The sequence below is a fragment of the Pelmatolapia mariae genome, linkage group LG3_W (genome assembly GCF_036321145.2).
Source record: "Pelmatolapia mariae isolate MD_Pm_ZW linkage group LG3_W, Pm_UMD_F_2, whole genome shotgun sequence".
In the NCBI taxonomy this organism is placed as follows: Eukaryota; Metazoa; Chordata; class Actinopteri; order Cichliformes; family Cichlidae; genus Pelmatolapia; species Pelmatolapia mariae.
The window spans coordinates 34,125,733-34,144,133 of NC_086229.1; the positions used below are offsets into that span (position 1 = coordinate 34,125,733).

General features: G+C 43.1%; 1 protein-coding gene across 1 annotated transcript in view; it reads right to left on the minus strand.

Annotated features, from left to right (window-relative positions):
• Positions 1 to 420: 420 nt before the first annotated feature.
• The window catches only part of LOC134622251 (protein NLRC3-like), a 57,895-nt gene continuing 39,914 nt past the window's right edge, over positions 421 to 18,401 (minus strand). Inside the window, exons 9-12 of the mRNA XM_065470151.1 lie at positions 12,397 to 12,570; positions 2,029 to 2,202; positions 1,129 to 1,175; positions 421 to 953 (exon numbers count right to left, since the gene is read on the minus strand). Coding sequence (XP_065326223.1) covers positions 421 to 953; positions 1,129 to 1,175; positions 2,029 to 2,202; positions 12,397 to 12,570 — 928 coding nt within the window. The remainder of the gene's footprint in view (positions 954 to 1,128; positions 1,176 to 2,028; positions 2,203 to 12,396; positions 12,571 to 18,401) is intronic.

Genomic DNA, 18,401 nt, shown 5'->3' on the forward strand with positions numbered 1-18,401 from the left:
TGAATCAAATGTTTTTACAGTTATCAATTATCAAGGTTTTTAATGCGAAACATCAGCAGCAGGAAGTGTGTTTTTCTCTGTGAAGACAAACCAAGCATAAATGTGTGCGTTGGTGAGCTCACAGAGTTGGTGCTCCTCTTTTCTCTCTGCCTCAGAAATGCTCACTGTGTTTGTAGGTCACTAAAACTAAACTAAAGTGATATAAAACATATGCATTGCTATACATACATATTTAAATGTTTCTAAGAGTTTGTTAACCAAGCTGTTACCAACATCCTGCACCATGTTTTGTTCAACATAGGTAAATCACAAGGCTATTTTCAAATGAGGATTGAAGCCTATGAATAATGAAAACGTGTTTCTGAGTAAAAGGGACAGACATGTACAGACTGAACTATCTGTTCAACAGTAGGACACTCTTTACAGGCACACTGACGAATCAGGATGGAGTCTAAATCCAGGATAAAGAGTTTCAGTGAATGTGGTGTTGAAGGTGTGGAGGTGGATCAGAGTGTCAGAGGAGACTCTGTAGAAGGACAGAGTGCCAGCAGGACAGTCCACATACACTGCTACTCTACCAGAGATAGAGGATGAGGAGGAAGATGTGGAGACATATGTGTCTCGGTTATTGTGCCAGACACACTGGGAACCATCATCATAGCAGTTCAGACTCCAGGACTGACCATTACAACCAAACCCACAGTCTTCACTCTCTCCTTTCCTTCCGATTCTTCTGTAACTCACTGATATATAAACGTCTCCTCGCCACTCAACCTCCCAGTAACAGCGACCAGTCAGACCATTTCTACACAGCAGCTGAGCCCAAGAATCAAATCTGTCTGGATGATCAGGATATGATTGAATGTCCTTCACATGTGTCACCTTCCTGTTGTTGTCAGACAGTTGAAGGTTTGTGTGAACTGTGTTTGTGTCGATTGTGAGTTGACAGGAATCTGATGGAGAGAACAAACACAATCCAGCTGCAGTTATTAATCCATCATCTGTTTATTGATTGACACTTTGATGATGACTCCTGACATCAGAGATGTGAATGAGTGATGTGACAGTTTGAAGATGGTTGAATGTGTGCTGCTTTGTTTTCATGGATCACAATAAAAACACACTTACACTTCCTCAGACCTGGTCTCAACCATCCGACTCCAGCAGGCTCCACCCTGAAAGGAGGAGGGGGGTCAGATCAGCACAGTCAGCATGCACACATGGACATTACATGGCTCTCTTAGAAATACTGTTAGACACATAAAGGAAGACTCCAATATTTTTACAAATACACTTCAATCTATACTTGGATCAAACTGCTAACGATTTGGACTGATCCTGGATCTCTTGGTATATCAACTCACCCCTCACTACTCGCTAACAGCAAGCTAACAACACTATGCTAATTGTACTACTGTGGTTGATTAGCTGCAAAGCATGTTTTGTCCATGACGTAGTATGACAAAATCAGCATTTACAATTTAATCCACAATAAATGTGTTCTCAAGTACACATTTTTTCAGTTTTTGTTTTCAAGCAGCACAATGAGAAAGAAAAAACTGATTTTAACACGGCCGATAAATAAGACAATTTTAGAAGTATTAGCTTGTCAGAGTTTCAAGTATTTAGGCTGCCATTTGCAAATGTTAGCTGCTCCTCTCTTGCTGTTTGTTATACACACAGACTGAAAAGATTCACAGCCTTGTATCTTTCTCTGTTTTCAGTCTATATCTACCTGTTAATCCAGCATGCAAAAACCCAACCATGGCTAACACCCAATTAGCCCACACACTTTGCTGATGTTGTCAGGCTGGCAGGAAAAATTGTCATAATTACACTGTATCTCCATGGAGCCATTTCTGCAGCTCATGTTATAACATATTGCTAGAGTTTCTGTTAAAAGCAAATGAAGAATGTTTCTGTATGTGACTATTTGTGTCACATATGCATGGAAACAAACAGGAAGTTAGTACAGGAAAAAGGAAATGTTTCCAGGTCTCCCTCATCCATCAGACATTCTCTCCATACCTGAGAGTGTCCAGTCTCCAGCATGGATCCTTCAGTCCAGCCGACAGCAGCTTCATTCCCGAGTCTCCTGGATGATTGTAGCTCAGGTCCAGCTCTTTCATATAGGAGGGGTTGGAGCTCAGAGCTGAGGCCAGAGAAGTACATCCTTCCTCTGTGATCAGACAGCCTGACAGCCTGCAGACACACAAAACAACAATCCATTTGTAAACACTGTATAGAACGATTATTTTATTTGTTATTGTTTTTTGTTTGCTGATTTATTCTGTGATGCAGAAATGGGCATGTCATTAGCTATGTGTCAATAGTGTCAGGAAGCGCTGTGTGCAGGCAGGAGATAAGGACTCAAACGCAGACTTTACAGAGGCAAAAATGGGAATTCAAAAACACTGCTTTATTGCAGGATCAAAAATAATACAAAACCATGTCAAAACTAAACTGGGAGAATTCTAAGTGTACAGGGAGACACTAGGAAACACTGCACGAGGGACGATGCGACACTGACTCAGAGAAAAACAGGGCTTTAATACACTGGGAAATAACAAGGGGAATGAGACACAGGAGGGGTGCACAGCTGGGAGAAATCAGACATAACGAGACCAAAGGGAAGCGAAACTCAATACATTCACGTAGGACACAGACCTTCAAAGTAAAACAGGAAATGTAACACAGACGCGGACTGACAGAGCAACAAAGAAACACAGAGACCAACATAAAGGAGGCACAGAGGGAAGCTACTAAATACTCAGAAAACTAAACAATATACAAGAGACCCAAACTAAGATACTAGACTATAGAATAAACTGAGGCAACAAGGACAACTTAGAACATGCATCATAATACAAAAACCCTGAGACACAAGAAACTCAAAACACTGGTTCAGGAGCTCAAGGATCCTGACACATAGCTGTGTGTGCATTTTAAATGCTGTGTGTAAGACTCTATTGAATAAGAAAACAAAAAACAAGAACATTGTAAGAAAATGTTTGGAGGGCAGGGGTAAGAGGGAGTGAAAAAAAATCAATGAACAGCACATAATCTTAGAAATTTGTGTTTCACTGAACAGGAAAACAGCTGATCGGTGCCTGGGCCTGGAGCCCCAGGCTGATACCCAACCTGACATATAGACACAGACAAACAGGCACACACAGATACAAACATCCATTCCCACCCTCATGCTCTCAAATGCAATTACTCCACACTCAACCAACGTGGAGACAGACATAAAGAGATGCTGTACACACAATCACACTCCCCAAGCATACTCTAAGAAGGTCTAGGTACCCTTGCCCCTGGAGGGGGAAACTGCACCCAGACCCAGGTGGTGTTACCCTTTTCTCTGAGGTGGGGAGAAGCAGACCGCCCCGACTCCACAGCGGCAGGGAGGCCCCACATACCAGACCCCAGTCGGACGGCCAACTCCTCCTCCTAGCCCCCCCGCTTCAACAGGCCGCAGAAAACGAGGGTGTGACAAGACTCCAAACCTCCCTACACCCGCTCATATGTAGTGTTGGTGTATGTTTGTTCTAAGGCGCATTTAAAACCCAGGAGGGCATGGAGCTACCTGCCAGAGAGCAGCAGGTAAGCACATAGCCCACCTGATAGCTCTCAATGTCTACGTGTATTTAAAATTGAGAGGTGCTCTGCACCCTGGTGACACACCCCTATCTCAAGGCCCTGCATGTGTGGGTGATTGTGGTGGAGCGGTAAGAGGGAGGCAGCTGGAGATGGGGAGGGATGGAAGGGAGGGGCAAGTGACCCCGCCCTTGGGCCAGCTCCCCCGCTGACCCCAGTAGGCACCCCCATACTCCACGACCCGCCAGGGAAAGGGGGCCAAGGCCCATCCGGACCGGGGCCCAGTGCAGCAGAGCAGCCCGGCCCCACAGAGCCCGGGACAGTCCACCTGACCCCACCACAGAGAAAACTGCAGCCACCCCATCATCCACTCATCTTCCAGACTACACAAGACAATAGACGCCCAGGCTGAGATCTTCCTCCACCTCTCCTGTATCTCCCCCTCCTGCAGAGAGAGTTCCTGAAGAGAGGAGAACTCCTGCAAGGTGTAACAACCTCCCCCACCAGTTGAAGAGCCCCCCAGGTGGCTCGATGCACCAGCGGCACCCTGCGCCAGAGCTGGGCCCCATGCACCCACCCGCCCACAACCCCGGCAACACACCAACCAGGACCCAAGCCCCGAGGCCCGGCTAGGGTCCCAGCCCAGAGACAGAGCGCCCCCAGAACCTCACGCCCATCCCGGACCCACCCAGGGGCAGCCAGGCTACCAGGTCAGTAACCCACGTCCGTCAGCACAGACCCTCCTCTATCCCCGCTGCACGCAGCCACGAGGAAACCGTCACCTAAGAGCCAACAGAGCCCCCAATTGGCCATGACTGCTGCCCCTGGTTGAGCCCCCCAAGGAAGATGCTCCTGGGAGCATCTTCATTGGTCATTATAAGTGCCATTTATATTCCACCACAAGCGGACACGGTCACCGCCTTATGCAAGCTGCATGAGGCACTCACACAGCACCAGACACAACACCAGACACAACACTGGGACACCGCGCTTATTGTGACGGGACTTTAATAGTGCCAACCTCAAACACGCAGTGCCGAACTTTCATCAACATATCTCCTGCCCCACCAGGGGTGAAAGGACACTGGACCACTGCTACACTAAAGTCAAGGATGGCTACAAGGCACAATCTTGCCCTCCGTTTGGCAAATCCGATAACGCCGACATTTTCCTCATGCCAAAATACAAACAAAGGCTGAAACAGGAAGTTCCGGTTCAGAGGAAGGTCACGCGCTGGACGGACCAATTGGTGGCCGCGTTACAGGACACACTCGACGACGCGGACTGGGACATATTCAGAAACAGCTCTGATGATGACATCAGCGTGTTTACGGAAGCGGTCGTGGGATTCATCTGGAAACTAGTGGATGATACTGTGGAGACAAAGACTATCACAACGTTTCCCAACCAGGAGCCGTGGGTGCAAGGGCGTAGATTTGGTTTTGGCATTGGTGGGGACGGATGATTCAACCACCGAATGAGCTGAACACCTCATCTGCCAAAGCCTCGCTTCGAGGCTGCAGCTAAGGACTCCAACGATGCTAGTGCTAGCGGCGCTAATGGCTGCAGAAAGGAAGATACTGCCAACACCAGAAACGTGCTCATCATCTCTGAGCATGATGTGAGGAGAGCCTTCAAGAGAGTGAACAACAGGAAAGCAGAAGGACCAGACGGCATCTCAGGTCGTATCCTCAGAGTCTGGGCATACCAGCTAGCACCTGTGTTCACTGAGATATTCAACATCTTTGTATCTTAGTCGGTGATCCCCACATGCTTCAAGGAGTCCATCATTGTTCCTGTCCCGAAGAAACCCCACCCTGCTTCTCTTATTGACTATCGCCCTGTAGCCTCACCTCAGTAGTGATGAAGTGCTTTGAACGCCTGGTCAGAGACTTCATCATTTCTTCACTACCAGACACACTGGACCCACTACAGTTCGCGTACCGTCCAAATCGTTCCACAGATGATGCCATCTCTCATCTCCTCCACACATCACTCACTCACTTGGACACTAGAAGGGGGAATTATGTTAAAATGCTCTTCATCGACTACAGCTCTGCATTTAATACCATAATTCCCTCCACACTCACCACCAAACTGGAGCACCTGGGACTCAGCTCATCTATGTGTCAGTGGATGTCCAACTTCCTAACTGGAAGACCACAGGCAGTAAGGATGGGCAGACATGTCTCAGCCTCCATCACTCTCAGCACTGGAGCCCCCCAGGGGTGTGTTCCGAGCCCCGTGCTGTACTCTTTGTACACATATGACTGTGTGGCCACTACCAACTCCACCACCATCATTAAGTTTGCTGAAGACACCGTCGTGGTGGGCCTGATCTCTGACAACAACGAGGCAGCCTACCTGAAGGAGATTAGGAATCTGGAGAACTGGTGCCAGAGGAACAACCTCCTTCTAAACGTCAGTAAGACAAAGGAGTTGATAGTGGACTTAAGCACTAAGCAGGAGAGGAACTACCAGACCCCTGTCATCAATGAGTGCCCAGTGGAGAGAGTGGACAGCTTCAAATACCTCGGAGTTCAGGACCTGTAATGTACCTGTCACATCAACACCGTGGTGAAAAAGGCCCGACAGTGTCTCTACCACCTCAGACGCTTGACATAATGCCGACTGCCCTCCAAGGTGCTCAGGAACTTTTACTCGTGCACCATAGAGAGCATCCTGATGGGAAACATCTCAACCTGGTTCGGGAACAGCACCATGCAGGACAGACGAGCTCTACAGAGGGTTGTGCGATCAGCTGAGCGCACCATCCGCTCCGAGCTCTCTGACTTGCACTCAATCTATATCAGGCGGTGCTGGACCAAGGCCAGGAAGATCGTGAAGGACCTCAGCCATCCCAACAACGGACTGTTCTCTCTGTTGAGGTCAGGGAAGCGATTCCGGTCCCTGAGGACCAACACAGAGAGACTGAGGAGGAGCTTCTTCCCGCAGGCGATACGGTCTCTCAGTCACACCACCACATAGTACTGACCCACACATATGGTTTTTATACACACACACTGGACATTCTGGACATTGTTTTCACTTCATCACTTAATTCACTTTAAGCATATTTGCACTGCACAAGACACTTACAAATGCAGATTGCACAACCCTGGACATTATATTTCTTCATTTCCATTTAATAATTGTACAGCTACAGTTATTGTATATATATTTATATTTCTTCATACATTCTTATATATTTGTATATTGTGTATTTGTCTATTGTGTATTTTGTTTTCCAGTTATTTTATTTTCAACTTTAATTTATATATTTATCTTATTCTTTCCCATTTAAATTTACCCTTCATTCTAATTTGTTTTTTTACAGTTATTTCATTTTTAACATTAATATTTATTTTTATATTTTATTCCTTCCTAGTTAAATTTACCCTTTTTAATTTTCATATTTATTTCCTATCTTATTCATAGTCTTTTTTTCTTTAGGTCGCAAGCAGTTGTCTAAGCATTTCACTGCATATCGTAATGTGTATGACTGTGTATGAGACAGATAAAATTTGAATTTGAATTAAATTTGAAAAGAAATATTCTGAGCTTGCATGTTTCTGTCTCTCTTCTCACCTGTATGGACAGTAACACTAAAATCACTTTAAAATAAAAGGTTTACACTTTAAAAACCCCTCAATTGAGGGCAAATTAAAGCAGTCTTAACTCATGTATTCCTGTGACTCAGTCGCCTGCGCCACTTCAGTGTATGGTGAAACTGGAGTCTGTGTTCCTTTGGATCTCTGGTGTGATTGAGTCCCAGTCATTGCAGGCATCAGTGTGCAAGTTCTTGTGGTTTAGAACCATAAGCAGTTCAGCTTTAGTGTACTGCACATGTCCATCCATCCACCCATTTTCTTCCGCTTATCCGGGGTGGGGTCGCGGGGGCAGCAGCCTAAACAGTGAAGCCCAGACTTCCCTCTCCCCAGCCATCTCCTCCAGCTTGTCTGGGGGAACACCAAAGCGTTCCCAGGCCAGCCGAGAGATATAATCTCTCCAGCGTGTCCTGGGTCTGCCCCGGGGCCGCCTCCCGGTGTCACATAATAATAATAATAATAATAATAATAATAATAATGTGTATGTGTTAGTCCCTGTAGGGAAATTACCTCTGCATTTAACCCACTCACCCAGTGAAGCAGTGGGCAGCCACCAATGCCACACCCGGGGAGCAGTGTGTAAGAATGGTACCTTACTCAGGGGTACCTCAGGGTAGCTGTTCACTGGTTTCAAACCCCTGACATTCCGATCTTGGGGCAACCACTTGACCTGAGACCCTGGTGTGGATGAAGTCTGCCCAGATTTCCAGAAGGCATTGGATGATGTAGGGCTGTGTTGCTTTACATGCCTCTACAATGTTGTATAGCGATCGGGGGCTACACCTCTGGTTACCATCTTTAAGGAGGTCCAGAGGGTGTGTTCCTTCTATCGGGGGATCACATTCCTCAGCCTATTTGGGAAAGTATATTGCAGAGTGCTGGAAGGAGAGTCCATCCGTTAGTCCAACCTCACATAAAGGAGTAGCAAAGGGGTTTTTGTCCCGGTTGTGGAACACTGGGCCAGCTCTTTACCATCTCGAGGATACTTGAGGGTCCATGAAAGTTTGCCTAACTAGTCTATACGTTTTGTAGACTTGGACTGGGCGTCCTTCTGGAGTATAGGGTGCCTGGACCATTGCTGCTTTTCATGGATGATGTGGTTCTGTTTTCTTCATTTAGTGACGGCCTCCATCTCGCAACAGAATGATTCGTAGCCAAGTGTGAAGTGGTGGGAATGAGAATCAGCACCTCTAAATCTGAGGCGATGGTGCTAGCTGGAAAAGGGAGAGTGCACACTCTGGGTCAGGGACTAGTTCTTGCCCCAAGTGGAGGACTTTAAGTATCCCTGGGTCTTGTTGAAGAGTGGCAAAAGCTCGACGGACTGGAGCTGCGGCTGCAGTGATGTGGATAGTGTACCGGCCTGTTTTGGTGAAGAGAGAGCTATGTGTAAAAGCAAAGCTCTCGATTTACCGGTCAATCTATGTCCCTACCCTCACCTCTGGTCACGAGCTGTGGATAGTCACCAAAAGAATGAGATCACTAATAAAAGCAGCCTAAATTAGGTTTTTTTGAAGGGCGGTTGGCCTCATCCTTACGGTGCGTTCACACCGAACGCGATAGACGCGGGCGAAAACGCCCCAAACGCCCCTAATTTCACGCGTGCACATTCACACCTCAAAGCGTGTCCAACAAAAATCCATCGTGCCCCAAAATTGCAGCGTCTCACGCATGTGAACTGGAAATGTGGGAGGGAGTTGTGCCAGACAGTATCTTTGCTACATGGCAGCTGTCGAGCTAGCACTTGAAGAGAGAGTTTCCCTTCTCTATCTAGAAGGGAAAGCAGAGCAGCGGCGTTAAGGACGTCCTCACCGTACCTGGGTCCAACAGGCCCTCCAGAGGCATGAGCAGTTTGGTGAGTTTCACCACTTGCTCCAGGAGCTGCGCCTGGATGACAGCGATATCACTGTCTTTCCCTCGCCCAGTTTGAGGACCTGCTGTCCCGCATCGGTCCCAGAATCGCCCACCTAGACACCAACTATAGGCACTCAATCCCACCTGCAGAGCGCCTCTCCATCTGCCCGAGGTCAGTAAAAGTGTTTAATACGGTAGTCGTTTATTGATACCTGTGCTAATATATGTTAAACTATCGTTTATACACTGCTAACATGGATGTGCTATGCTAACAGTGAATGCTGTCGGTGTTTACTGAAAGCAAACTGTGTTACTGAGACAGCTGTTTATAATATTTAGTGATACTCGAAAGGTCTCATCAAATCCTGATTTAATTAATTTTATGCTGTTATCAGTGTTTGCAATGATAGCATGGCTGTGGTGTCCATCAGTGTTGCTCTCGGTGTTTGCTGATATCAAACAGTGGCCCCTTTGTGGGTTAATCTTTGTAGTGATACTCACTACTTTTTTTTATTTAGACCTGGTTTATTTGCTTACTCCTACCTGACTGACATGTCTAGGAATTATGAGTGATTAGCTTACTGTAGTCATAAAAGTTGCTACCAATCAAATTATATGTTAAAGTTAAAACAAAACACAACTGACTTTTATATTATATCTAATATATATTATGTAATGATCTTTATAATTACAAAATGTTTTATGTAAGATTTATGTTTTGTAATTTAAATCTGACATCACAAAAGTATTTTGGAATTTGAATAATGTATTTTGTAACTGCAGTACACACAATACTACTTGAACAATTCTGTCCAGGTTCCTTGTCACCTCCTTCAGGACCATCGCATTCAGTTTCAGAGCCGGTGTGTCCACAGTGTGTCAGACCACCCCCCAGGTAGCGAGGGCCATCTGGGACTGTCTTGTGGTCCACTTCATGGCTGTGCCTTCACTTGGAGACTGGCGGTCCATGGAACTTCCCTTTCTGCTGTGGAGCTCTGGACGGGAAGCACGTCCAGACAAAGGCCCCCCATATATCATATAGGAGACACACACATTGATATACACTAAATATTTATTTAATTTCTTTTTTTGTGATGCCCGAATTTATGCACCAGCTTGATTTTGTTCAATCAATTATTGCACACTTTTTGTAAATCCAGTAAACTTCTTTTCACTTGTCAAATATCACTGTGTGTGTCACCTGTATGATATATTTAACTCATGTTTTTTATTGTAACAACCAATGATTTATACAGGAAAATACTAGCTATTAACAAGGTTGCCCAAACTTTTGCATCCCACTGTATTTGTATGCTTTGTCATTAGTATAATATAAAAATAAATTCTACAATGTGCCAAGTTGTGTGCCAACATTTGCTTTGTAGTAGAACTGAGACATTAATCATTCTAAAAATTTATTTGAAATAATATTAAAATTCTCAAACAGAAAAACATCAAACATAAATATATAAAATATAAGTATTCACAGAGAGAGAAGAATAAAAAGGACCCAGCTGCTCTCCAGAGCAGGAACAAGGCTGAGGAGGAAATGTTCCATTGGATACTGGCATGGCCTCTTCAGGGAGTCCAGGATGGCCAGCTCCACCACTGATGGACCATCCTGGGACCCGTCCCTCATCTGCCTCGTAGCTGTCTTCCTCTGTGGGTCTTTGGTTGGTGCGATACGTGCGTATGCACAAAATGCAACACAAAATCTGACACGCGTAGTTTTCTTCGCGAGTGACACGCGCCAGACACCCTGCTGTGACGCACGTTTCACGCGTTTTGGCATTTTGGCATTTTGGCAACGCAAATCTGTGTGTGTGAACACACCATTAGATATAGGGTGAGAAGTTCCGCCATACAGGAGGGGCTCAGAGTAGAGCTGCTGCGCCTTCACATCGAGAGGAGCTAGCTAGAAATTCTTTCCTTAATTTATTATATTTAGCAATGTCTTTCATGCAATGGTTTACCTATATAAGAAATTTGTTTTCTGTGACTGAATTTACTTGAATGAGCTAGGATCAATTACAGTTGTGCATATAATCAAAAACAGACATAAAACCTTGTTATCCACTCTTACACTTCATTGCTATTGTTTTTCTTTTTTATTTCAGTTTGATGCTTTATCTGCTTTAAGGTGTTGTAAAACTACAGATTTCGTGTTTTTTTTTCTCTGTTAAACACATCGAGTTCACATGTAATAAAATGTGATATAGCAATAAAATTTCCTTTGTCATTTTATTAATTTTTTAGGTTTTTAGATAATTAAATTTTATGTTTAAAAAGGGAAAAGGGGTGGGTGAAGAGTTGTTTAAAATACCCATGTTTTTTTTTTCAGATCAAAATAGTCAATCTGACCATGGTTTTAGAAGTAACATGAGCAGTGTTTAAGTTATTTTGAAAAAGAAATTAATTATAGTTACTAATTACTTCTTCAAAAAATTAATTAAAAAATGTAATAAAAAAAATTGAGTTAGTAACTCAGTTACAAGATTATAAAAGTAATTATTTGCTTGAAAAGTAACTATTGTGTTACTTTAAAAAAATGTTTAACCATGGAGTCCAGGGTATAATTCGCCACTTTTAACTACTTGTTTTGACCTCTACATTTCACCTTTAAAAACAATTTACTTTGGATTGTTTGGTATCATCCTTTTCAGCACAACCCCACTTGTCTGAATTTACAGTTATCTTTTCATTTTGACATACTGATCTAAAATCAGAAAAAAAAACAAAAACAAAATCCAACTAGAAAAAGTTATATTTTTTACTGTAACAACCATGAACATGTTTATTCTATCATATTTCATAACTTTAAATGCAAATATGAAGCTGAATATAGCTTTAACCGCCTGTTTGTTTAAAACTAGTAACGGCGTTTTAATAGTAATAAGTTAGATTACTCGTTACTGACAAAAGTAACCCCATTACTTGTAACACCATTATTCCTAACACTGAACATGAGTTATCAAATTCTAATTAATACACATACTGTGTAATAAACTGGTAAGTTTTGTTGATGGAAGTGTTGCTTAAGCTCATTGGACAAAATGAAATTAAAATTTTGAGAAATAATTCTATACAATGTTTTTGCTGTATATTGCTTTGGTTCACTTCATGATTGTTTAGGATCACTGTCGTCCCTCTCGGGGGTTATTCTCAAAGGCCCTCAATCTGACCCTTTTGACCATAGAACTGAAAGAGCTTCGCGGATGAGAGGTGAAACGTCTTCAAGCAACTTAAAGAAGTCCGGGCACTTATCTTTCCAAGCTCTTTAGACCAGTAATACAACAAAGATTTTAAATATAGATATTACAACAACAACAATCCTGACCTGAGAGTTTTCAGTGTACAAATTGGACTCTTCAAGCCAGCAGACAGAAGCTTTACTCCTAAATCTTGCAGGTCATTATTACTCAGGTCCAGTTCTTCCAGACAAGAGGACTGGGAGCAGAGAACCGAGGACAGAGCTTCACAGCTTCTCTCACATAGGTTACATCCTGAAAGTCTGAACAAATGAAATTCATTATATTCAAGCTGCTACAAGAAAAACAAACATTTCCATGTGCACTTCATAAATAAGAAAACACCTAAAATTCAAGTCTGGAAAAAACACAAAAACATTTTGAACTTGCTTTGTAAACAAATGAGGAGCTGCTACTTATAGTGATAATAGAGGTGAACACAAAGTAGACTATCTTTGACTTTTGTTGTTGGACACAGCTCATTATAAAGTATTTTTTTCTTCTTCTTCTTTTTTTTTACAAACTAAATCTTGTTATGGCTCCTTACTTACCTTGTGTTTGATACAAGCTGCTTTAACACCTTCCAGTGGTTACAGTTTACTAACTAAATAATAACCGATATTTTAGAAAAGGACTGAAGAAAACTTTTGGAGATGGACACAAGATTATGTGTGAAGAACCTGTTTTGTGTCTGAAAGAAGGAGCTGAAGTATTAGTTGGTATATTTACTTACAAAGCTTTATTTGAGGCTTTGACCACTGGCAGCATACTCAGAAGAGCCTCCTCTGAAGCAGAGTATTTCTTGAAGTCAAACTCATCCAGATCTTCTTCTGATGATAGTAAGATGAAAACCAGAGCTGACCACTGAGCAGGAGACAGTTTCTCTGTGGAGAGACGTCCTGAATTGAGGGACTGTTGGATCTCCTCGACTAGAGAACGATCGTTAAGTTCATTCAGACAGTGGAACAGACTGATGTTTTTCTCAACAGACAGATTCTCACTCAGCTTCTTCTTAATGTACTGGACTGTTTCCTGATTGGCCTGTGAGCAACTTCCTGTCTGTGTCAGCAGACCTCGTAGTAGAGTCTGATTGGTCTGCAGTGAAAGACCCAGGAGGAAGCGAAGGAACAAGTCCAGGTGTCCATTTGGACTCTGTAAGGCCTTTTCCACAGCATTCTGGTGGAAGTCTTTCTTTGGAGATGCTGTTGTTTCAGACTTCTTGGAGGTTATTTGTTGTTCTTCCAGCAGACTGACTCCAGAGTTGATGAAGGTCTGATGCACATGAAGAGCAGCCAGAAACTCCTGAACACTCAGGTGGATGAAGCAGAACACCTTGTCCTGGTACAGTCCTCTCTCCTCCTTAAAGATCTGTGTGAACACTCCTGAGTACACTGAGGCTGCTGTGATATCGATGCCACACTCTGTCAGGTCTGATTCATAGAAGATCAGGTTTCCTTTCTGCAGCTGATCAAAAGCCAGTTTTCCCAGAGACTCAATCATCTTCCTGCTCTCTGGACTCCAGTGTGAATCTGTCTCAGCTCCTCCATCATACTTGACCTTCTTCACTTTGGCCTGAACCACCAGGAAGTGGATGTACATCTCAGTCAGGGTCTTGGGCAGCTGTCCTCCCTCTCTGGTTTCCAGCACATCCTCCAGAACTGTAGCAGTGATCCAGCAGAAGACTGGGATGTGGCACATGATGTGGAGGCTTCGTGATGTCTTGATGTGGGAGATGATCCTTCTGGCCTGCTTCTTATCTCTAAACCTCTTCCTGAAGTACTCCTCCTTCTGTGGGTCAGTGAACCCTCTGATCTCTGTCACAATGTCAATACAATCAGGAGGGATCTGATTGGCTGCTGCAGGTCGTGTGGTTATCCAGAGGTGAGCAGAGGGAAGCAGTTTCCCCCTGATGAGGTTTATCAGCAGCACATCCACTGAGGTGGACTTTCTAGGGTCAGTGAGGATTGTAGTTTTGTGGAAGTCCAGAGGAAGTCGACACTCATCCAGACCATCAAAGATGAACACAACCTGGAAGTCTTCAAAGCTGCAGATTCCTGCTTCTTTGGTTTCAGTAAAGAAGTGATGAACAAGTTCCACCAAGCTGAACTTTTCCTCTTTCAGCACATTCAGCTCTCTGAAAGTGAATGGAAATATGAACTGGATGTCTTGGTTGGCTTTGTCTTCAGCCCAGTCCAGGGTGTATTTCTGTGTTAAGACTGTTTTCCCAATGCCAGCCACTCCCTTTGTCAGCACTGTTCTGATTGGTTCATCTCTTCCAGGTGAGGCTTTAAAGATGTCTTCTTGTCTGATTGTTGTTTCTAGATTGTCTGGTTTCCTGGATACTGTTTCAATCTGTCTGACCTCATGTTCATCATTGACCTCTGCAGTTCCTCCCTCTGTGATATAGAGCTCTGTGTAGATCTGATTCAGAAGGGTTGGGTTTCCTGCTTTAGCGATGCCCTCAAACACACACTGGAACTTCTTCTGCAGTTTACATTTAAGTATAGAGTGACACCATTGGAAGTGTTTTGGCATGGTTCCTAAAAAAACAATAATGAAAATATATCAAACGATATAAGTGATTTCTAAGTGCACATATTTTGAATGTAATTTTGTTCATTTCTGTAGTCCTTAGTAAAGGTTTGATTTATCCAGCAGCATAAATATTTAGAGAAATGTTCTCACTGCTCTGCAGGCACTCAGCCAACTCCTTCTGCTTCATTCTCTTCAGGAAGTCCACTGTGATCTTTGCAAATGCTTCTCTGCTGCTCTCACTCTGCTCTTCATCCTCACCCTGTAATACATCCTCATCCTCACACTGGCGCTTCAAGCATTCTAGGCCCTCTATCCTGAGGTCTCTCTGAATGTTCTTCAGCTCGTTCTTCACAAAAGTGATGATTCTGTCCTCAAGCATCTGGAACACAATACTTCATAATGCATTTATAATTTTATTGACCCAATAGCCCCTAAATCTTGACTAGCTGTTGGGTGAAAAAAAAAGTTACAAACAAATGGTATAGGTGTAGCTAGGCCTAATGGAACCACTTTAATTATATGCAGTACCACAATCTCCCCCAATAAATTTCAAATGTTGTCTGCTCTAAAAAAATAAAATAAAAAGATATTCATACAATGTGAGTGTTCCTACAGTTTAGAACTTTGATTTTTACACTGGTAATTCACTTTATTGTTCTGTTACACAATTCTCTTTCACTGATGTTTCTTTTTGGTACAGCATTGAGCAGTTAGCTTGGTTGGATGGCCAGAAGGAATCATGAGATGGAAGGCTTTCGCAGCCTTTCCCATTGGCATGGTATTAGAATACTGGTTGGCACTGATTTTTTGGTTGAGTAGTGTGGTTTGGCTGTAGGAGAAGTTTTTGGGTGTGAAAGTGTGAAGGCAGCATCAAGGATGAAAAATGCAGTTGTTATGTTTTTTGATTCTATTGACAAAGTGAATAGTGTAGTTGAGAAGGGAGTTGTTTTGAGAAATATAGTTACTACGGCCTTTCCCTAATGAACTTGGCAAAGAAGATCATTCTGTCTAATTTACCAACTTTAATCAGCAATGATGTATTGCTGAAATGGCACGGTCAGATTGTGTCAGCAATGGTAATGCTCCCCTCTGGGTCCAAATCAGCAAAGTTGAGGCATGCAGTTTCATTTCAAAGATAGGTGCATACGATTTCAAACAATGAGAATGAGGAGCTAAAATTAGTGATGAAATTTAAGGTTAATTGGTTTGACTACACAATTTTTGCAACAACAGAAACCATGAGTAAGGAAGGGCATTCAGTCTGTAATTGTCCTGAGAAGACGCAAAAAGAGGCTGAAATTGTGCAAGATTCTGAAAACGCAGGGGTCTGGGCTTCAGGAGAAAGCTTGGCAGGCTTTTCTACAGATAAGGAGGGGAAAGGTATTTCTGAAGATAACACAGAGGAAGGAGCTCCAGCAGTTAATGTAGGAGAGGAAAACAAGTCCAAGGTTTCAGCGTGTGAAATACTTAGAAGCCAGGAAAACAGTGAGGTTTTCTCTACTTCTGCTTCTGCTGAAGTGTGTGAGGAAGTTAGCAAGCACCAAGCAACTACATAAGAAGGAGTGGAAGGAATGGATGTAGATGAAATAGCCCATAGTGAATAAATTTGTTCAGTGATGATGAAAGCATTTTTAAGATGCCAAACACCAAAAGAAAACTAAAGACTAACGGGATAAAGCCAAAAAAGATGCAGGTAAAAGAAAAGGCTGGAAAAGAGAGTGAGTGAGATGTGTTATCTGATTCTGATAGTGATAGAGAGGTATTTGACTCTTAGATTCCTGATGATCAGAATTTTTTGGAAGCAACCAAAGGGAAACGAGATGTAATTAAACAGGATATTTTCCCTGATAAAAAAGTTTTTTCTTGATTCAGCTAAATGGCTAATAAGACAAAGGACTCCTGATGGCCTAAGGGACACTTCAGTGTATAGACTGCAAAACGTGATGCAGAGAAATAGAGCTCGAGTTTAATGCTGTACCTGAAGGGAAGAAAAATACAGCAGATAAGATTCTCTATACTCGTTTTTCTTATGGATCTTTGAGTAACTTTAAAATCTCATCCTTGAACCTCAGTGCCACCAGTCGGAAGTCATTCAGCTCATTGGGCGGTTCCTTTTGGGGACCGGGACGATGCAGGATGTCTTCCATAGGGCGGGCACTCTCCCCAGTCGAACCTGTTGAACAAGTAGTTGAGTTTGTTTGCCTTCTCCACAGTCCCCCCTGCTGTGCTGTTCTTGGTGTTGTGGCCTGTGATGGTTTTCACACCATTCCAGACCTCCCTCATATTGTTCCTCTCCAACTTCTGCTCCACCTTCCTCCTGTAGGTGTCCTTTGCTTCCCTCAGGCAGCGTTTCACCTCCTGCTGTGCTGCTTTCATCTCCTCCTTCACTTTGCTCCTGAAAGCCTTCTTTTTCATGTTGAGGACAGCTTTGACTTCCTGTGTTACCCACGGTTTGTTATTAGGATAACACCGTACTGTCTTAGCAGGGGCGACTGTGTCCACACAAAAGTTGAGGTAGTCTGTCAGACAGTGTGTCGCCCAGAGGTGGGACCAAGTCATTGTTTTGCAAGTCTCAAGTAAGTCCCAAGTCTTTATCCTCAAGTCACAAGTCAAGTCTCAAGTAAAGTCAAGCAAGTCAGAGTCAAGTCGTAAGTCAAGACAGACAACTTTCAAGTCAAGTCCAAGTCCGAAACTTTGAATTTCAAGTCCTTTCAAGTCTTTTTTTAACCCTCTGGGGTCCCGGGTATAATTGGCCATTCTTGACTACTTTTGATTTTACCTCTGTATTTCACTTTTAAAATATGTTTTTCTTGCCTTGTTTGGTATCATTATTTACAGCACAACCTCAAATATCTGAAATTTGAGTTATTTTTTTCATTTTGGTATACTATATTAGCAGAGTTGATCTAAATTCAGACAAAAAATTCAGAATCCGAGTAGAAAAAAGTTATATCTTTTACTGTAAAACCCACAAACATGTTTAACGAATCATTTTCATAACTTGAAATGCAAATAGAAATTGTACATTTCTAAAAATTATGCACAAGTTTTGCAAACAACAAAGTTATATGGTACTATTTACCTAAAAATGCAGCCAAGGCCTCAGGCGTTTTTTATATAACCATTTAAATCCATTTACAGAACAATCAGGTGTGCTGCATCAAATAAGAAGGCACACAAATTATTTGTGCCAGTCCAAAAAATGTAGTTTGTGTTCAGTATAAGACAGAGGAGAACACCACAGGCCTAAACCCTGCAGGTCTGACAACTGGAGGTGCAACCGTCCAGTTTTCTATGTGGAGACAGCGTTTACACTGGAATCTGCCTTTGACAGCTTTTTTAGATCAAATATGAAATTCAGCAGTCTAACTGACACACAATACAAAACAATAACTACACAACAAACTAACTACAGCCTCCAAACACGCTAAACGCCACTAATGTCTCGCATATGAAAACTCTCTCTCTCTCTTTCTTTCGCTCGCCCGCTTTCCGTCGCGGGTGTCACTCCTAAAAACTTCCCCTTCTCCCTAAACAACCAAATGTCACATGTTGCCTT